The following is an 18,017-nucleotide window of genomic DNA, read 5'->3' as shown; positions in this document are numbered from 1 at the left end:
TTTCTGTGGTAAAATCTCTTTAGGTTACACACAGGGAGACAACCTCAGGGATCTGAAGGAGGGACAACACAGCTGATGCTTGAAAGCCTACCCTCAACTCCCTGACAAGATCTATCTACCCAGAAAAGGAGTGTGATGTCTCTACCTCACTCCTCCCACTTCCCACCTTCTCGGGCTGACCAGTCAGGAGCACATTTTCCCTTCAGAACCGATTTTGAATCACCTCACAAATTTTACGCAGCAATTGAAAAGGGAGAAGCTACTTTATGACGTAAAGAGTTGTCGGTAGGTAATAACTCCCAGTTATTACCACATGCTACTAGTGGAACAACCTGATACTATGTACATTCTTATGGGGTTCAATATGAGTAACACATCACTCAGGAAGTTTTCTTGCTGAAAAAGTCTGATAAAGACTTCATATCTCAGTTCCACATTATAGGAAATACAGAAGATAGAGGAAAATTTAAACACCACCAGCACAAATCCAAAAAGTGAGACCTTCTACAAGACAATTGGCTTGTTCTCAGCAACAAGTCAATGTAATGAAGGAAAATAAAGGCAGAGAGCTTGTTCTAGATTAAAAACAAAAAGAGCCATAGCCACAATTAAATAATGAAAGGCATAAACTTGACTGGAACTGAGAAGTTCTAATTCACCCTCCCCGTTTTGCATAAAAAAGGTCTCAAGGAATTCTGGGGACAGTTGGGAAAATATGAATATTAACAGGGTGTCAGGTGATATTACGGAATTATCATTTTCAGTGTGATAATGGAATTATGGTTATATGAGAGAATGTCTTTATTTTTAAGGGACACATGCTGAAATACAATATTTAGTAGTGAAACATCAGAATGGCTGCAAACTTATATCCAAATGGTTGAATCACACACACACAAAATGTATATATAAAGGAAGAGAGAAGGAATATGTTAAGTATCACAGTGTTGGCAAGTCTCCAATGTAGATGGAAGGTATATGGATGTTCATTGTACCATTCTTTGACCTGTGTTGCATAAATGAAAATTTCATAAGACTAAGTTGAGGCCAGGCGTGATGGCTCACTCCTGTAATCCTAGCACTCTGGGAGGCCAAGGCGGGAGGATAGCTTGAAGTCAGGAGTTCAAGGTCAGCCTCAGCAAGAGCGCAGACCCCATCTCTACTAAAAATAGAAAGAAATCAGTGGGACAACTAAAGACAGAAAAAATTAGCTCGATGTGGTGGCACACGCCTGTAGTCCCAGCTACTCAGGAGGCTGAGGCAGGAGGATTGCTTGAGCCCAGGAGTTTGAGGTTGCTGTGAGCTAGGCTGACGCCATGACACTCTAATCTGGGCAACAGAGCAAGACTTTGTCTCAAAAAAAAAAAAAAAAAAAAATCTATTAAAAAATAAACTTTTCAAAAAAAAAAGAAAAACTAAATTGAGAAGGGAAACCAACTTTGATATTGTCTGAATAAAAACAAAGAAAAGAGGTTGAAGACCAGGAGTCAAAGAAGATACAGAATACATACAGAGGACCAATGATAATAACTACAGCAGATTTCTCTTCAGAAATGATGTAAGCCAGAAAACAAGGCAGTGCCATCTTAAAGTGCTGAAAGTAAAACATATCCACCAAGCCAGGTGCAGTGGTTGCGCCTGTAATTCCAGCACTTTGGGAGGCCAAAGCAGGAAGATCGCTTGAGACCAGTAGTTTGAGACTAGCCAGGGCAATATAGCAAGACCTCATCTCTACAAAAAATGTTTTTAAAAAATAGCTGGGAGTGGTGGTGCATGCCTATAGTCCCAGCTACTCAGGAGGCTGAGGCAGAAGGATAACTTGAGCCCAGGAATTTGAGATTATAGTGAGCTATGATTGAATCACTGCACTCCAGCCTGGGCAAAAGAGTGAGACACCGTCTCTAAAAAACAAACAAAAAAAGCAACTAAAAATTCCATACATAACAAAAATATCTTTCACAAATGAAGCAGAAAAAGAGAGAGTTCATTAATAGCAAACCTGTACTACAAGAAATGTTCCAATAAAAAAAATTATACCAGACAAAAACTTGGATCTATGAAAAGCATTGAAAATGGCATAAATGAAGATAAATTTCACTTTTTCTTAATTTTAATTGCCCAAGAAAAGTGACTGAAGAAAAACAGTATCAATTTATACTATTTTCACATGGTTATAGAACTTGTGAAAGTAAATGGATGAAAACATTAGTAAAAATATATGAAAACAAAGGATGGGAGAAAGAAATTGGAAGTATGTTGTTATAAGGTACATTGTCAATATATTGTTGGAAGGTCCTTACACTACACATTGAAGTGATATAATATTTGAATACAGATATAAGTAATCAAAGATATATATCGACAGTCCCTGACTTACAGTGTGGTTTGACTTGAAAAATTATTCGACTTTGTTGCAAAAGCAGCATGCATTCAGTAGAAAATGTACTTTGAGTACCCGTACAACCATTCTGTTTATCACTTTCAGTACAGTATTCAATAAATTATATGAGATATTCAACACTTTATTATAAAGTAGGCCTTGTGTTAGATATTTTGTCCATCTGTAGGCTAATGTAAGTGTTCTGAGCATGTGTAAGGTAGTACGGTAGGCCAGCCTAAACTATGATGTTCAGTAGGGTAGGAGTATTAAATGCATTTCGACTTAGGATTTTTTTTTTTTTTTTTTTTTTTTGAGACAGTGTCTCATTCTGCTGTCTGGGCTAGAGTCCAGTGGCAACTTCAAACTCCTGGGCTCAAGCGCTCCTCCCGCCTCAGCCTCCTGAGTAGCTGGACTACAGGTGGGTGCCACTGTACCCGGCTGATTTTTTCTTATTATATTTTTTGTACAGGCAGGGTCTCCCTATGTTGCTCAAGCTGCTCTCAACTCCTGGCCTCCCAAAGTGCTAGGATTACAGGCCTGAGCCACCACGCCCAGCTGGATAAATAGATTTATCCAGATGTAGTCCCATTGTAAATCAAGGAGCATCTGTACTCTAATCCCTAAGACAGCCACTTAAAAATATTTCCTTTTTATTTATTCATTTTTTAAATTTCTTCTCTAGCCCAAAACCTCGAAAGAATTAAAAATATTTTAAACAGAAGTATAAATAGTAAGCCAAAGTGGACATAGAAAGAATCATAAAAACAATCCAAAAGAAGGCAGAAAAGAGAGAGGGGAAAAATAAACAAAGTACAAATTGAATAAATAGGAAATAGCTACAAGATGTGAGGTAACAATCCAAATATGCGGATAATTACATTAAATGTAAATGATCATGTATTAACCACAGTTTCTAGTTTCTGCATCTGAGATTTTGACGTCCGGGGCCTTGCTCACTAGGGAGGGACTGCCTCACCCAGGGGTGACAGATTCCTGGAGATAGTGAGCATTCTCCCTCAAGCATGACTTTCATGTGCAAAGCACCCAGTAAGCCCATGCCCCCTAACATACGTGCTGCATTGGGCTCTTATACTTGTAAGACACTAACGCCCTACCCTAATCACCCCAGGGCCAGACATCGGACAACACTCCAGAGCCTGCTGAAGTTAATTCAAACTGGCCAATCCTAAACCTACCTAACTCTGCCTCCCCCATTCCTTCCCATGAAAACCATAATAAAGGCTTTCCTAAAGTTCCCCTCACCCTCTCTTCCTGCGGCTGACCTCTCTGTGGCCCTGTGTGGTGTGGTGTGGTGTGACTCCCTCCTCCTGGACACTGTGAGTAATAAACAATGTTTTCAAAGACAATCGTCTTCTAATCTGTTGGCCTCCCCATACCTGAATAAACCCACAATCCCAGGTACATTTCAAAACAGAGTACAAAAGCAATTCATGTAACCAAAACATTGGCACTCCCATAATATTCTGAAAGAAGATTCAAATAATAATATAATGAATAAATTAATTAATTAAAATAAAATAAAACAGAGAGAGAGAAAGGAAAAAGCAAATGGGGCGAAATGTTAACATAGGTGATTCTGGGCAAAAAGAAAATGGGTAAATTTGGAAAAGAGAAAAAAAGAAAATGTGGGCACTTTTTGTACTATTCTTGCTACTTTTCTGGAAAATTATTGCCAAATAAAATATTTTTAAAAACAAAAGGTACAACATTCAGTAACTGGATAAGCATTACATTCCTGTTATTTGTAACTTTCCTCTAGTCTTTTGTTCAATTAAATTCCTGCCCCTTTCTCTTTGCAATTCTTTTTCTTTTTGAAACAGAGTCTCACTCTGTTGCCCGGGCTAGAGTGCCGTGGCATCAGCCTAGCTCACAGCAACCTCAAACTCCTGGGCTCAAGCAATCCTCCTGCCTCAGCCTCCCGAGTAGCTGGGACTACAGGCATGCGCCACCATGCTTGGCTGATTTTTTATATTTATATTTTTAGTTGTCCAGCTAATTTCTTTCTATTTTTTTAGTAGAGATGGGGTCTCGCTCTTGCTCAGGCTGGTCTCGAACTTCTGAGCTCAAAGGATCCACCTACCCCTGGCTTTCCAGAGTGCTAGGATTACAGGTGTGAGCCACCTCACCTGGCCTCACTTTGCAATTCTATCAGTTAAAAAAAAAAAAAAGAAATTCTTGCCCCTAAGACCATGCTACTGTTGCCCTTTCCCTTGGAATAATGAGTCAATAAAGCACTTTTTCTGTTTATGCTGGCTAAAATATATTTTAATGAGTATAAATATAATTTTTAGAGAGTAAAAGGGAATGTGTAAAAAATGTTATTTATATAAATTACACACAAACACACTGCCATAAACACCCACACAACCACAATGACAACAAACTACCCACACTGACGCATATACACCCTTACACTCACATATAAACCTGCACACAGGACATTCCATACTCACAAACCTACCTACGAACTCACATGCCCGGCCACATACCCCACATGCACACCCTGGCCACACACCCTCACTTATACACACACACATACTGTACACGCTTCCAACTCACATACACACACAGCCATACCCCGACACACACCCATGACCGTACATTAGAAATACATCCCCCCCACACACACACTTCCAAACACACTCATACCCAGACACATCCTGACACATACCCATTATACCCACAAATCCACACCCACAGTCCACATATATAATCCCACGTACACACAACCCATACTCACACACAGTCACATACACCCCACACACAACCACATACACCCCACGTGAATTGCACCATTTCTTTAGTCCTGACTTTAGGCAACGGGCTGGGCGTTTATCCCACCTCAGTCAGTCGCTGTCCTCAGGCTGCGGGCAGAAAGAGCATGACCTCCCAGGTGCCTCCCGGCGAGGCTGCGAAGGAAGCTGTGAAGGGGGCAGCTGTGAGAAACAGCCGTGAGATGCGTGCAGCAGCCCACAGGGGACCGGGGTGGGACACTAACAGCATCTACTACAGTAGCCCTTCTCCCCATGCCCTGCCAGGGACACATCCCACTGGCACTTCAGGGCTGATATATTCAAACTGAACTTGTCATCTTCCCCCTCCCTTATCTCTTACCCACACCAGCAAACTGCCCAGCCGGTAACCATTCTCTCAGGAAGCGCCACCAACATCCAGCCCATCAGGAAATCAACCTGCCTCTTCCTCTCTACAAGGACTTCGTCCCAGGTCCCAGTCAGCCCCACACTGTCAACCTCCCTCTATTCTGTCTTCCCCTCTCTCCTTTGGCCACTGCCCCGGGGGGGACCTGTCCTTGCCGGTCTCTCTCCCCATTTTACACACATACACACACACACTTTGAAGCCAGGTGCTCTGGCTCAGATGGACACAGGATCCAATCTCCCGCTGCTAAAACCACTGCTTGTTCGCTCTTGCTCTGGGGCACCTGGGCCTGTCCTTCGCTCCACTCCCACCCTACCCTGCCCCCTTCCACGCCCCTTGCATGACATTGACTAAACAGTGTCACTCCTCACCCCCATCACGCCACCCCTGTCACTGTGCCTTTGCTCGGCTGTTTTCTCTCCCTGGAGCACCTTCCTTTCCCCATGCTGGGCTGAGGTCCCCTCAGTGCCTTCCCATAACACTGTGGGCATCACTTGCCTGTGGAACTCACAGTGCAGAGCTTCACTCTGGGTGGCGAGAAGAATTGAGAAGCCAAGAGTGCTGTGCCTGATGCTCGAGTGCCATTCATGAAAGGGTCTAATATGTGTTCTCTCACCAGTCTAATAGTCAATCAGCAGGCACTCTTGCTATCTATCACTTCAGAGGGCACTGACAAGGCCTCCAGACCTCCCTGCCAGCGACCCAGCTTTGTGATCGAGCGTTGAGATGGAAAAGATGTAAGCAGCCATCCCTTTCTGGTATCAGTGGTCAGGTATGTGTATTGACGGCCTGATGTATGGCAAGGGATATCTGGCTGATGCCCACGTGAGATATCAAAGGGTGAGTCTGGGCTGGGGGAATAGGAGCGTTGCCATGGTAAGAGGACAGGTAATCGTGGGAGGAAACTGGAAACAGATGCAATCAGCACAGACCCATATTATCCTTGTGAATGGTCCCTCTCTCAGTCTGGGCAGTGGTGTGCCAGCTTAGAGGGAGGGGGAGCTGCCTTGTAGCATTTGCAGATTTCCATGGTGTAAGTACTCCCTTCCAGCATGGCCAATTTCAAACTACCAAGAGTTTAACATCCAGCTTTAAAAATTCCTGAAACTTTAACAATTGATACCACATATCCCTCTGGGTTTCCTCAATAGAACTAACGTGACGATATAGAATGAGAAGCACCTTAGGTTCCTCTAACCTGCCTGAAATCAGCCACATCTGCTCACCAAGAAGAGGCGAGCATGACAGATAACAAAGTAAATGTTCTGTGAGATTCTGCCCCCTGTTCCTCTCAGAGAAGGGTGTCTGTGTCTCCATTTAGGTTGGCCTGGAAGCAGACTAAGTTAGGGATTCCAGCAGGAGTAATTTATTTGTGAGGCAACTACGGAAAGTACCAGCAGGAGCCTAGAGAAGTGAGACAGGGCACAAACAAGTCAGAAGAGGGTGTGTTCATGAACGGATCCCCTGTGGGCAGCAGGGGCACAATCAGCTGGGGACCTCTCACAGATGTGAAACCACCTGGCAGTGGGCCTGCCCGAGGCGCAAGGAAGAGAAGGTATTTTTCCACCAGCTCCCACCCAAACTTGGTTGAGGCTGCTCACTGGAGTGCAAACTCCCAGTACTTCCAGCTGGCTGACCCTGTAGGAAAGAGCCGCAGATGCTTCTACTCAGCTACAGAATATCAAATGGGCAGGACATGGGCAGTGTCTGATACACCAGTGCAACACAGCTGTGACCTACGTGTCCACTCTGCAAGTCTCTCCTAGCCAGAGCTCCTCACCCCACTGAGCAGGGTTCTCGTTTTTGTTCTAGAGACAGAGTCTTGCTCTGTTGCCCAGGCTGGAGTGCTGTGGCTATTCATAGGCACAATCATAGCTCACTGCAGCCTTGAGCTCCTGGCTCAAGCCATCCTCCCGCCTCAACCTCTTGAGAAGTAGCTGGGACTACAGACACATGCCACTGTGCCCACAGATTCTCATTTTATTTATTTATTTTGTTTGTTTGTCAGCATCTTCAAGATTCTCATTTTTAATGATCCCTAAACACAAGCCCACAACTTAAACCTGCTGCCCAGCTGAAGAAACAGTGATGTGTCCCCAGTGCCAGAGGAAAATCCAGGAGTGGTGGGATTTCCAGATTTAAGATTTTCAAGAGGAATTGGAACTTTATGGGAATTGTACTGGCAGGGCAACAGCACTTAGTCAGCCAGCCACCTGTGAGACCAGACTGTGTCTCAGTGAGAGTTAACAACATGCCTGGCCCTTCCCTCAAACGTTACCTCTCCCTGAGCAGGAACAGCTCCACAGTGTCTCCACCGCCGCTGAACACAGAGTAGAGCTCGAGTCCCTGCTGGGGGTTCAACTGAGGGAGGTGGTAGGTGTGCAAAGGGCCTGGGGAGGGACCCTGAGAATGGAGATGCTGTCCTGGACCTCTTGGCCCTGCTGCCTCACTACATGTCCTCCTGGATGGAACAGCTGCCCCCACGCACCCCTGTGTCACACACATGCACACTCACACTCACACACTCACACGGGGCCTCCCAGAGTTAGGGGCTTGGTCGCGGTAGAGAGAAGAGGCAAGACAAGTGAGATTGAAGACAGGAAGTTGCTTTCACTTCCAGTGAGTTTATTTTTCAGAGTCCAGAAGCCTGAGTCAGGGTAGGGCAGATGCTAAGACTCCGTCCTGGGTATAAGATTCTGAAAAAAATTCCTGATTCTCTGGCCAATTTTCTCAAGCTTTCTCTGGATGAATCCACCCAGCCCGCCAGGTCTCTTGGTCTCCTGCAGCTGTGTACCAGGAAGAAACATATTCCTTGTGGGAGCTGTACTCAGAGTCGATCCAAGATCCCTTCTCACCTGGACCCCCCTTCCTGGCCCACCCCAGGAGCCTTGAGGCCCCGTTTCACCCTCTGGCTGTGACCTTTGAAGCATGTGGTTGAATCCCTATACCCAATAAAAAGATGAGAAAACTGAGGCCCAAAGATGGCAAGGGGTTCCCCAGGGTCACATGGCCCACCCCAGCAAAGCTGAGTTGGGAATACAGGGCTGAGAGCTCATTACTGTAAGTCAGTAACTCTCAAACTTTAGTAGGAGTCAGAATCTCCTGGAGAACTTGTCAAGATACAAATTTCTGGGCCTCACCCAGAGTCAGATTCAGTAGGTTTTAGTGGGGCCTGAGAATTTGCATTTCAGCAAGTTCCCAGATAAGGACCACACTTTGAGAACCACTGTTCTAAGGGATTCCAGAGCCAGGCCTGGAGATGGGATTCAGGTTGAAGGAAGAGCCCAAGGTAGGAGGGGCTTTCTCTGCCCTGGATGGGGTGGTAGTTAGTTGGTCCTTAGGATGGTTCACACTCCACGCTCCCATCAGTCCTGCATCCCAGAACAGCCCACTCACCTCGTTACACCTGATATCGAAGGAGCCCCTGACCTGGTCCAGAGTGACTGTCCCTACACACTGCTTCACCAGCTGGGAAGGGGAAGCTTGAGGTCAAACTAGAACCCATTTGCCATAACCTCCCAGCCCCACCCCATTGGCTGGAAATGTTCCCCAGGGACTCCCTGTTCAGCTCCCCTGGGAGGCACCCACTAGCATCTCCAGACCCCAGCCTCACCCCGTTCTCCTTGAAGTCACACTGCTCCAGTGGCTGCTGCGTTGCTCTGGGACACACTGTCTCCTTCACCGTGAAGCTCACAGGCTTCGGGGTGTTTGGGTCCCCATCCTAATCAGGGGAGAAAATGGGGAGACCAGGCTCAGGCCCATTCTTGCCTTCTCTGATTTGTCTCTCTGACCCACCACCAAGGAAGCAGGCTTTCAACAGCACCTACTGTGTGCTGGGCACTGGGCTTGGTGCTGGGGTACAGAGGGGAGGAGGATGGAGCCCATTCCTGCCCTCCCCAAACATGTAATGAGTAGGAGTAGACTTCAGATGAGCTCTAGCGAGGAGCACCTCCCACTCAGGGTGGGAGTGAGGGAAATCGGGGGCTTCCTGGAGGACAAGATATGTCCACTGAACCTCAGGTCTGGGCAGAGCCCTTCCCTGTTGTGGGGTAACAGGGTACAGAAGAGACTTAAAGCAGGGGAAGTCAGTCCCCAGAGCCAATGACCCCATCTTGGTCCCTGGAACTCCCAGAAGTCCCTGCAGCCTGCCTGGGGTGGGGGGGGGGTGAGGACACCTCTGCCACAGCAGGGGATTCTAAGGCAGGAAGCTCTTATGCTGGGAGGGGACACAGCTCTGGGAAAGCTCCCTGGAAAAGGTGGGACCACACTTAAAGGGGCAGGTGCCTTCCTTTGCAATAGGAGCAAAGGGAGTCACAATGTGGCCAAGCCTGGCCAGAGCAGCCCACCCCCCATCTCACCCCCCCGAACTGTGGGTCCAGGTCCAGGAGGCGGTAGAGGTTGGCATCTGAGGACCGCTGGTTGAGGCCATCCACTGCACGAAGCACGGCCTCCCGGTAGCTGAGGTACTGGGCAGTGGCCAAAGGCATCACCAGGCCCAGCAGCAGCAGCACAAGTGACCATCGCCCCAGGGAAGAGCCATCCTTGCGGGTCTCCATGGTCCCCAAGTCTGTCTCCCTCAGCCCTCAGGAGCCTCCTTTATGCCCAGCCTGAGCGTGATGCAAAGGCCCCGCCGGGGGCCTTCCTGATCCAGCCCATGGCTGGCTGCCTGCCAGGGTGTAAGCCGGGGCTTGCTTCAGCCCTGCTGTTACCTCACAGGACTTGCTGGGCAGTGAGTGAGTGAGGTCTGCCTGTGTGCAAGGTGAGGAAATGGTTTCTCCATCTCCCTGACCCCCCCTCCCCCAACAGGGGATTGTCATAGCCAGAGTTGCTGAAGAGAGTTGAGTCCTCCAAGAGAAGAAGAGAGCCAGGTGCATCTTGCATCCTTCTGCTGCTCAAGAATCAGGGCAATGGACTTAGTGTTCACTGCTAAATCCCCAGCTCCAGGCACTGCCTGTCACTCTGTGGGCACTCAATTAACGTCTGATGAATGAATAACAGTAGCCACCCCCTACCTAGAGACTCACCCAGCCAAGGGAGATGTTGCCCCTTCAGTCAAGGCCATACCCCCCCCACCTTCTCTGGACCCAGTCCCAGTTCAGGGGCTCTGCTCCATCTGTCCTCCTCTTCTGGGTCCTTCTCTGCTGTCCTTTCTCCATTTAGAAATGGCCCCATCCCCCTCCAGATTTGGCCTTCTGCCCCAGCTTCTCCCCAGCCAAGTCCGAGAAAAGGCCATCTACACTTTCTCACTCTCCTTCACGCTCAAGGCCACTGCAGGTTGGCCAGCCCTCCCTGGTTCCAGTGGCCACCTCAGGCCTATCTTTATCGACACAGATACTGGTGACCCTTCCTTTCCTTCCCCAGTCTCCCCTGATGCCACTCTCCTGCTTTCCCTTCTGCCTCCCTGGTGGCTCCTTCTTGGTCTCCTCCAAGGGCTGACCTCTTAATGTCGAGGCTTGTGGGGTGCCTCCTGGGTTGCTTCTCTTCCTAATCCTCAGGTATCCCTGGAGACATCCCCTCCCAGGACACCATTCATAATGGACAAGTACCACCTGGTCTGTATCTCTTAGTTCAAGACTCTCATGAATACCCCTGGTTGTCCATACCAGGCCCCTCACCTGCTCCTCTGCTGAGTGCTGCTGCTGAGCCTGAGCTAAAAGCCTGGGGAGCACTCCACCTGCTCCTTCCTCCTCCTGGGGACTTTCTCCTTGACCTCCTTCTCCTCCCTTGCCCTGGTTCCTGCCACCATCTTCTCTCCCATGGAGCACTGCCCCAACCTCCAGACTCCACCTTCTCTAGGTTCCTGGCTCTGCCCAGCCATGGTCCAACCTCCACACCATTGTCCAGGACTCCTTCAACCCACCAGTTTGGCCATTTCATCCCTCTGCCTTCAGGATCCCACACACCCCTGGCCTGGCATCAGGGCCCACAGCCTTGTTGCTCCCCATTGCCCTCACACAGCCCTGCACACCCCAGGTGCCAGGCCCCTACCTATGGCCCAGTCACTTAGGCTCATCTGAGCCTCCTGCTCTTTCTCCCAACTCTGCACCTGATCCCTGCGTTTAGCATGCCCTTTCCCCTGACCTCCAGCCAAACAGGTGACCTCCTCCTCTTTGCTCCCAGAGCCTCCAGGAAGTCTCCCTTGCTTTGACCTCAAGTGGCTCCCTGTCCAGTGCTCCAGCTGAGACACCAAGCTGGATGGCTGGTGCTGGGAGAGGGAGAGCACAGCTGGGAGAGATGATGGGCCAACGAGATAGAGGGGTCCAGAGGCCATGAGGCAAATTCTAGTCCCACCTCCTCTGTGGACTGGCCATGTGGCCATGAGGCCTGGGGTACCTCTCGGCCTCAGCTGGCCTGTGGTCACTTGGGGGCTTGGACAGGGCTCCTTGGGAGGTGGCAGCCTGGATGAAGGCTGCTGGTTGCACACTTGGCCTTGGGAGAAGGAAAGAGAAGTGGGCTTCTGTGCAATCCAGTTTCACAGTCCAGGTGTTACTCCAGTGGCCTCTTGGCCAAGCAGGGATTGCACATTCTAGCAACTGGGGAAAGGGCCACCCAGGGACATCAGGCCTCTCAGGGCTCTCCTGGCTCCTTCACCTTTCCTACTGGCTTCGGGATTTCCAAGAAGCCAAACTGGGAGAGAAGCAGATGTCAGTGTTAGTTCTTAGATTGGGGCATGAGACCTGCCCAGTCCTGCGTTCCTCTAGGTCAGATCCAGCACACTCAGAGACCCTTCCCCACTGCCCCAAGGGGACATTTACCTCGGCCAGTGCTAGACATTCCTCCCATGTGAGATCAGCCAGAGCCCAACTGGTCAGTACATGTGAGTTGTTGTTTTTGGTGTTACTAATGTGACCTGTTGGGTTAATACTTCAGAAGTAAACATGGTGCCCAAGAGATAGTAAAACTGGGGTGACTCAGGCCATGCGGGAGTCAGAATCCTCTAAAATGAGGGTCTTACACAAGATGATCCACACGGGCCCTTCATTTGCATTTTTACAGGACTAACCCAAAACAAATGAGGCTCCAATGGTGGGACTTTAAGTTTTAAGTGAAATATTTTATTACAGAATCTCAAATTGTACTGCTAGTGAGGGGGATAGGTAAAGGGTCCTAAGTCCAACCACTGCAAGAATCTCACTATGCCACACCGGGTAAGTGGACATGTAGGTCACACGTCCACATGAATCCTCCACGAAGAAGAGGGAAGCAATCCGAGGTAAGACATTCCAACTTGCTCGTTTGTTAGTTTTTGTTCTCGGGCATGTTAACCTTCCTGTTCCTCACTCTGCCGTACAATGGGGTCATTGAGGTCTACCTGGAGAGCTAGGAGGACTGCAGCAGCAGTGTGCGCGCAATGCCTGACACATAGCACACGCACACAAACTACCTGAGCAGACAGCCCATCCCTCCAGCGGGCTCCAGTGGATTTCCAGCTCTGCAAAGCAGCTAAGCAAGGGTGGTGCAGCGGCCTGGGCGTGGAAACACAGATGGCTCAACCTTTACTTCTGACAAGTTGTCCCTGAACCTCAGTTTTCTTGTGCCAAAATTGGGAAAGTAACCCCATCTGTGTTGGACAGCAATGCATTGGAGTCAGATATATATTGAGATTCAGAAGTCCTGCACTCCCAGGACATTTTAGCAAGTGAGATCAGGGCCGGGTCTCCTTGCTCTGCGATGACCTTAGCCCAGCTGTCCCCCAACAGATACAAATGCACACAGGAAAGCTGGGGAACTGTTGCCCCGTCTCCTTGCCAATAAAATCTCCCACTGCCCCAGGCCTCTTTCACATTTTTACTCAGAGTCAGCCTCTCCAGGAAGCTGGCTCAATGGCACCTCTAGTCGGCATCCTCTGAGATGCACCCCCACCAACACCAGGCTGGGAGACAGCTCACCAACCCCACCTTTAGTCTCAGATTGTGCTATCCTCAGGCTAATTAGTCCTCAGGGTAGGACCACAGTTCTCTTCAGACAAGAGTCATGGAGGCCTGGGTCTCTGAGTTATCCCTTCTGTCCCAGCTCACAATAGTGGGGCTACATCTCCTCCCCAGGCTGAGGCTTCCCAAGTGTGACAATCTTGTCTGTCCTGTAGACAGGGACTCCCAAGGGCAAGGCTCCGCATTCCCTTCAGCCCACAGACTCCCTAGAGGACACCATCCCTTTCCTCTTTGGCCCCCTCTCAGGACCTGGCACTGGGCTCTGCCCTCAGAAGGGTCCAGATGGGTGAGGATGGCTGCCAGCAGGTCCAGAGCCAAGTTTAGGAATCATTTGTCAAAAGAAAAATTACCCAGCATGGGTGATGGGTAAATTCTGGCAAATATGCCTTTGTTTCCTGGACTGATTCCTGAGAAGAGCCTGGGTAGGACAGGGTGTCCAGGGAGATAGAAGCTCTGTCCAGCCATAAGGGAAAGATATGGATATTGGCCAGATGCTCTGACTCATAGGACCTCTCTGTCTTCTGTTGGGCAGGGGTGGAGGAATGTGAAACCAAGGCTTATTTTCTTCTGGTAAAGGCCAAGGCAGCTGTAGGTCATCACACCCTGTCCGGTCCAGGAATCCCCACCCAGGGCCAGGGGCCCATTGCATGATCCAGGTTTCCCAACTCTGCATTTGCCACCAATGAGGGAGACAAGACCTCAAGCTTCTTGCTAGGTGGCCTCGCCCTGGGCCCTTCCCCTTCCCAACTCTCTCCTTGTCAGTGATCCATAAACCCCATGCAGCTCCAGCACTTCTGTGCCTCCAAGTGGCCAGAGACTGTGTGTCAGGCTGCCTGCTGCTCACCTTGTGCTTATGACCCCAGACTCACTCTGCTCGACTCTGCCTCCTCCTTTGGCTCCCCTCTCCCCCTAGCCCTTTCCCCTCGCTGTTCCCTGCTCGTCACACCTTGCTCATTTCTGCTGTAATGCATTGGCCAATACTGTAGCCATAAGAACATGTGGCCATGTAAAATTTAACTCAAATTAAACTTAAATAAAATTAAAAATCAGTTCCTCTGTTACACCAGACCCATTTCAAGTGTTCAGTAGTCAATGTGACATCTAAGATATAGAACATCTCCACCATTCCAGAAAGTTTTACTGGACAATGCTGAGTTAGAGAAAAAGTGTGGCCGAAGGTAGAGGGGAACTGGAAGGAGAGAGGATCTTCCTGACTCCCCTGGGTGGGAATGGCCAGCTGTGTCCTGTGGCATGCTGTCTTCCTACGAACATTTCAGAAGCACCCACTTGACAACACCTCCAGAGAAAAAGGTTGCTGTGTGGGAAAGAGCAGTGATTGGTGGACCAACCCTCGGCGAGGAGCTGACCAGAGAAGGCCTCCGACGTCACGCCTATAGGGAAGCAGCTCTGTGAGGTGCACAGTAGGCCCTCCCTGGGTGGGGTTTCATTATGGGAGCATCACTCTGTCTGCCAGGAGGAGGGGGTGCAGTTTCTGGGAGCCGGAGAATCATGGCTTGTGGGGATCCACTCATGATGTCTTCTAACTCCCAGTACAGGATCTGTGTTTCCCAACATGAGCAGGGAACAGATGTTCCCCTTGCCTTGTAGATGCTGTCAGGAGTCTGCAGACCGGGGTTGTGAGGTTCTAAGAGCCCTGGAGGCCAGGCCCCTCTGGGTGCTATTTTTGAGCTGGGAATGTGCAGCAGGAATTACCTCCACTCCATCCTGAGGGCACAGGTGGTCTCAGGGGCCACCTGGATATTCCAGTCCTCTCTGTTTCTAGATGCAGATTATGAGGCCCTGAATGGGAAGAGACCCTAGCCAAGGTCTTCGAATGAGTTCTGGGCAGCTGTCCAGTCATTTCTAATGCTATTCATGGAGTGGGTAACCTCAGCAGTTGTCCTTTCTAGGACCTATGTCCCAGGGGCTGCACGTGTAAAAAATGCTTAAGAGAATTTGTTAAGAATTAGGCCAACATAGAGCAATAGGAACAAGCAACTGTCCAAGAGGCTGCTGGTAAAAGAGTGTGCCAACATCAGGACATCTGTTTCCCTTCCCTAAAGAAGGGCTGCAGGAGAGGCAGGCTGGCTTGATCAGAGCTGAGGAAGGGGATGAGAGCCCCCCAAGAAGACCTGGATAAGGCACTTGGGGAGGGTGTCCCCTAAATGCAGGGCTTTGGTTTTTCCAAATGGGGCTGAATTAGGGCTGTTGAGGAAAGGCTGGGATGCAAAGAGGTCTGACATCTACATTAGGGTCAGCTCCAAGCAAACACAGAAAGGCATACACGGGAACCCTGACACTGGCTTATGGAGCAAGGAGAGCAGGCTTCTGCCCCATGGCACTGCCCCCGGGTCCAGGCATTGAGTTCTGAGCAGAACTGGCAAAAGAGGAGCACGTCCAGGGGAGGCAGCCAGGGCGGGAGAAGGGTACAGTTGGGCCTGCCCAGGACAGTTGAAGGGCCTGTGTGGGCAGCCACAGGAAAGGAGACAGCCCCCTGACCAGCCTCCTGCTCCTAGCGTCCCCTCAAGCCCTCTCACCAGGGAGTCCCCCAGGGCGATGTGACTGTAGTCAGGACAAACTCCTCTCCATTGCTAGTGGCTGCAGGGCTTGGGAAACAGATGCCTGCCCCCAGTTCGACTCTTTTTTGTTATAATGGCTTTATTAAGATGTAGTTCACATGCCACACTGTTCACCCGTTTAAAGTGTACGATTCAATAGTTTTTAGTATATCCACAGAGTTGTGCAACTTTTACCACAGTTGACTTTAGAACATTTTCGTCACGCAATAAAGAATACCTTTCCCAACCCCAGCAGTCATTCTCCATTCCCCCAAGCCCCAGCCCCAGCCCTAGGCAACCGCTAATCTACTTTCTGTCTATACGGACTTGCCGAATCTGGACATTTCACATAAATAGAATCATACAATATTTGGTCCTTTGTGACTGGCTACTTTCACTTTGCATGACATTTTCAAGGTTCATCCACGATGTGGCATTTATCAATATTTTATTTCCTTTATAGCCAAATAATATTCCATTGTATATCACATTTTGTTTATTCATTCATCAATTAGTGGACATTCAAGTTGTTTCCACTTTTTGGTTATTATGAATAATTCTAATCAACTCCATGCTTTCTGGGGGCAGTGTGGGAGTAGAACCGAGCAGGCCACATCTCCAGCTCAGAACCCCAGGAGCAAAGTTCAGCCCTCTAGCCAGGCATTCAAGGCATTATCCGCCACCCTCAGTTCCTGTTCCTCCCACCTGCAAACAAAAGCCTTAAACTTCCGAGTACACCATACTGGCTTCTTCCTCTGAGCCTTGCTAAGGTCTCTTCTCTGGCCTCTCCTGGGTGTCCTGGATGCCCCCAAAGCTAATCTGAACCCAGTCCATCTCTTAAGGTCAGGCCAAATCCCACCTTCTCTCTAATTGTCCCTGGCCCAGAGAGAAATCTTCCAGTCTCTCCCTGAGGCTCTGAAGTACATACACTGCCCCTGGCCAGTCTCACCAGGGACCAGTGAGGCTTTGTCCTTTCCCCTAAAGTCAAGGGAGAAAAACAAGATAATTAGAGTAGAAAATAATTAATTGTACATTTAAAAATGGTTAACATGGTAAATTTTATGTGTATTTTACCACAATAAAAAAAAAAAAATGAGGCTGGGCGCCGTGGCTCACGCCTGTAATCCTAGCACTCTGGGAGGCCGAGGCGGGCGGATGGTTTGAACTCAGGAGTTCGAAACCAGCCTGAGCAAGAGGGAGACTGTCTCTACTAAAAATAGAAAGAAATTAGCTGGATAGCTAAAAATATATAGAAAAATATTAGCCGGGCATGGTGGTGCATGCCTGTAATCCCAGCTACTCAGGAGGCTGAGGCAAGAGGATTGCTTGAGCCTGGGAGTTTGAGGTTGCTGTGAGCTAGGCTGACGCCACAGCACTCACGCTAGCCCAGGCAACAAAGAGAGACTCTGTCTCAAAAAAAAAAAAGAATAGAAAAGAAAAGAAAGAAAAAAATAAAAAATACGCATAGTTACTGGTAATCCTGAAATGCTCCCTGTGTTTTCCTGGCTCTGTGCCTTTGCCTTTGCTGAGCCTTCTGCTTGGAGTACCCTGGCCATCCTTCCAGGCCCTATTTGGCTGCCCCTGCTTCCCTAGATCCCTTGGAGGGTCCCCTGCCAGACTCTCAGACTGCAACTGCGGTGATGTGGGGGATGCCTTCCCTTCCTCCAGCATGCAGCTTTCCAGGTCACAAAGCAAGATCCTGTCTCTAAAGAAAAAAAAAATGTGGCTAGTATAACAGGAACTGATTTCTCTTTTTTCAAATTTTTTAAATTGTTTTTGAGTCTTGCTCTGTTGCCCAGGCTAGAGTGCTGTGGCATCAGCCTAGCTCACAGCAACCTCAAACTCCTGGGCTCAACTGATCCTCCTGCCTCAGCCTCTCGAGTAGCTGGGACTACAGGCTCTTACCACATCACCCGGCTAATTTTTTTATTTTTGGTAGAGACAGGGTCTCGCTTTTGCTCAGGCTGG

At 48.9% G+C, this 18,017-nt stretch overlaps 1 protein-coding gene across 1 annotated transcript; it reads right to left on the bottom strand.

Annotated features, from left to right (window-relative positions):
• Positions 1-8,229: 8,229 nt before the first annotated feature.
• Positions 8,230-10,116, bottom strand: CAMP (cathelicidin antimicrobial peptide). The gene is made up of 4 exons (XM_069473601.1): positions 9,919-10,116; positions 9,174-9,281; positions 8,957-9,028; positions 8,230-8,340 (listed from the first exon to the last, which is right to left on the bottom strand). Exons 1-4 carry the CDS (start codon positions 10,114-10,116, stop codon positions 8,230-8,232), a joined length of 489 nt encoding a protein of 162 aa, XP_069329702.1.
• Between the last annotated feature and the right edge of the window lie 7,901 nt (positions 10,117-18,017).

This window comes from Eulemur rufifrons, chromosome 7, assembly GCF_041146395.1.
Source record: "Eulemur rufifrons isolate Redbay chromosome 7, OSU_ERuf_1, whole genome shotgun sequence".
NCBI lineage: Eukaryota > Metazoa > Chordata > Mammalia > Primates > Lemuridae > Eulemur > Eulemur rufifrons.
Note: the sequence above shows the minus strand (reverse complement) of the source record. Positions and strands in the feature narration are given on the sequence as shown.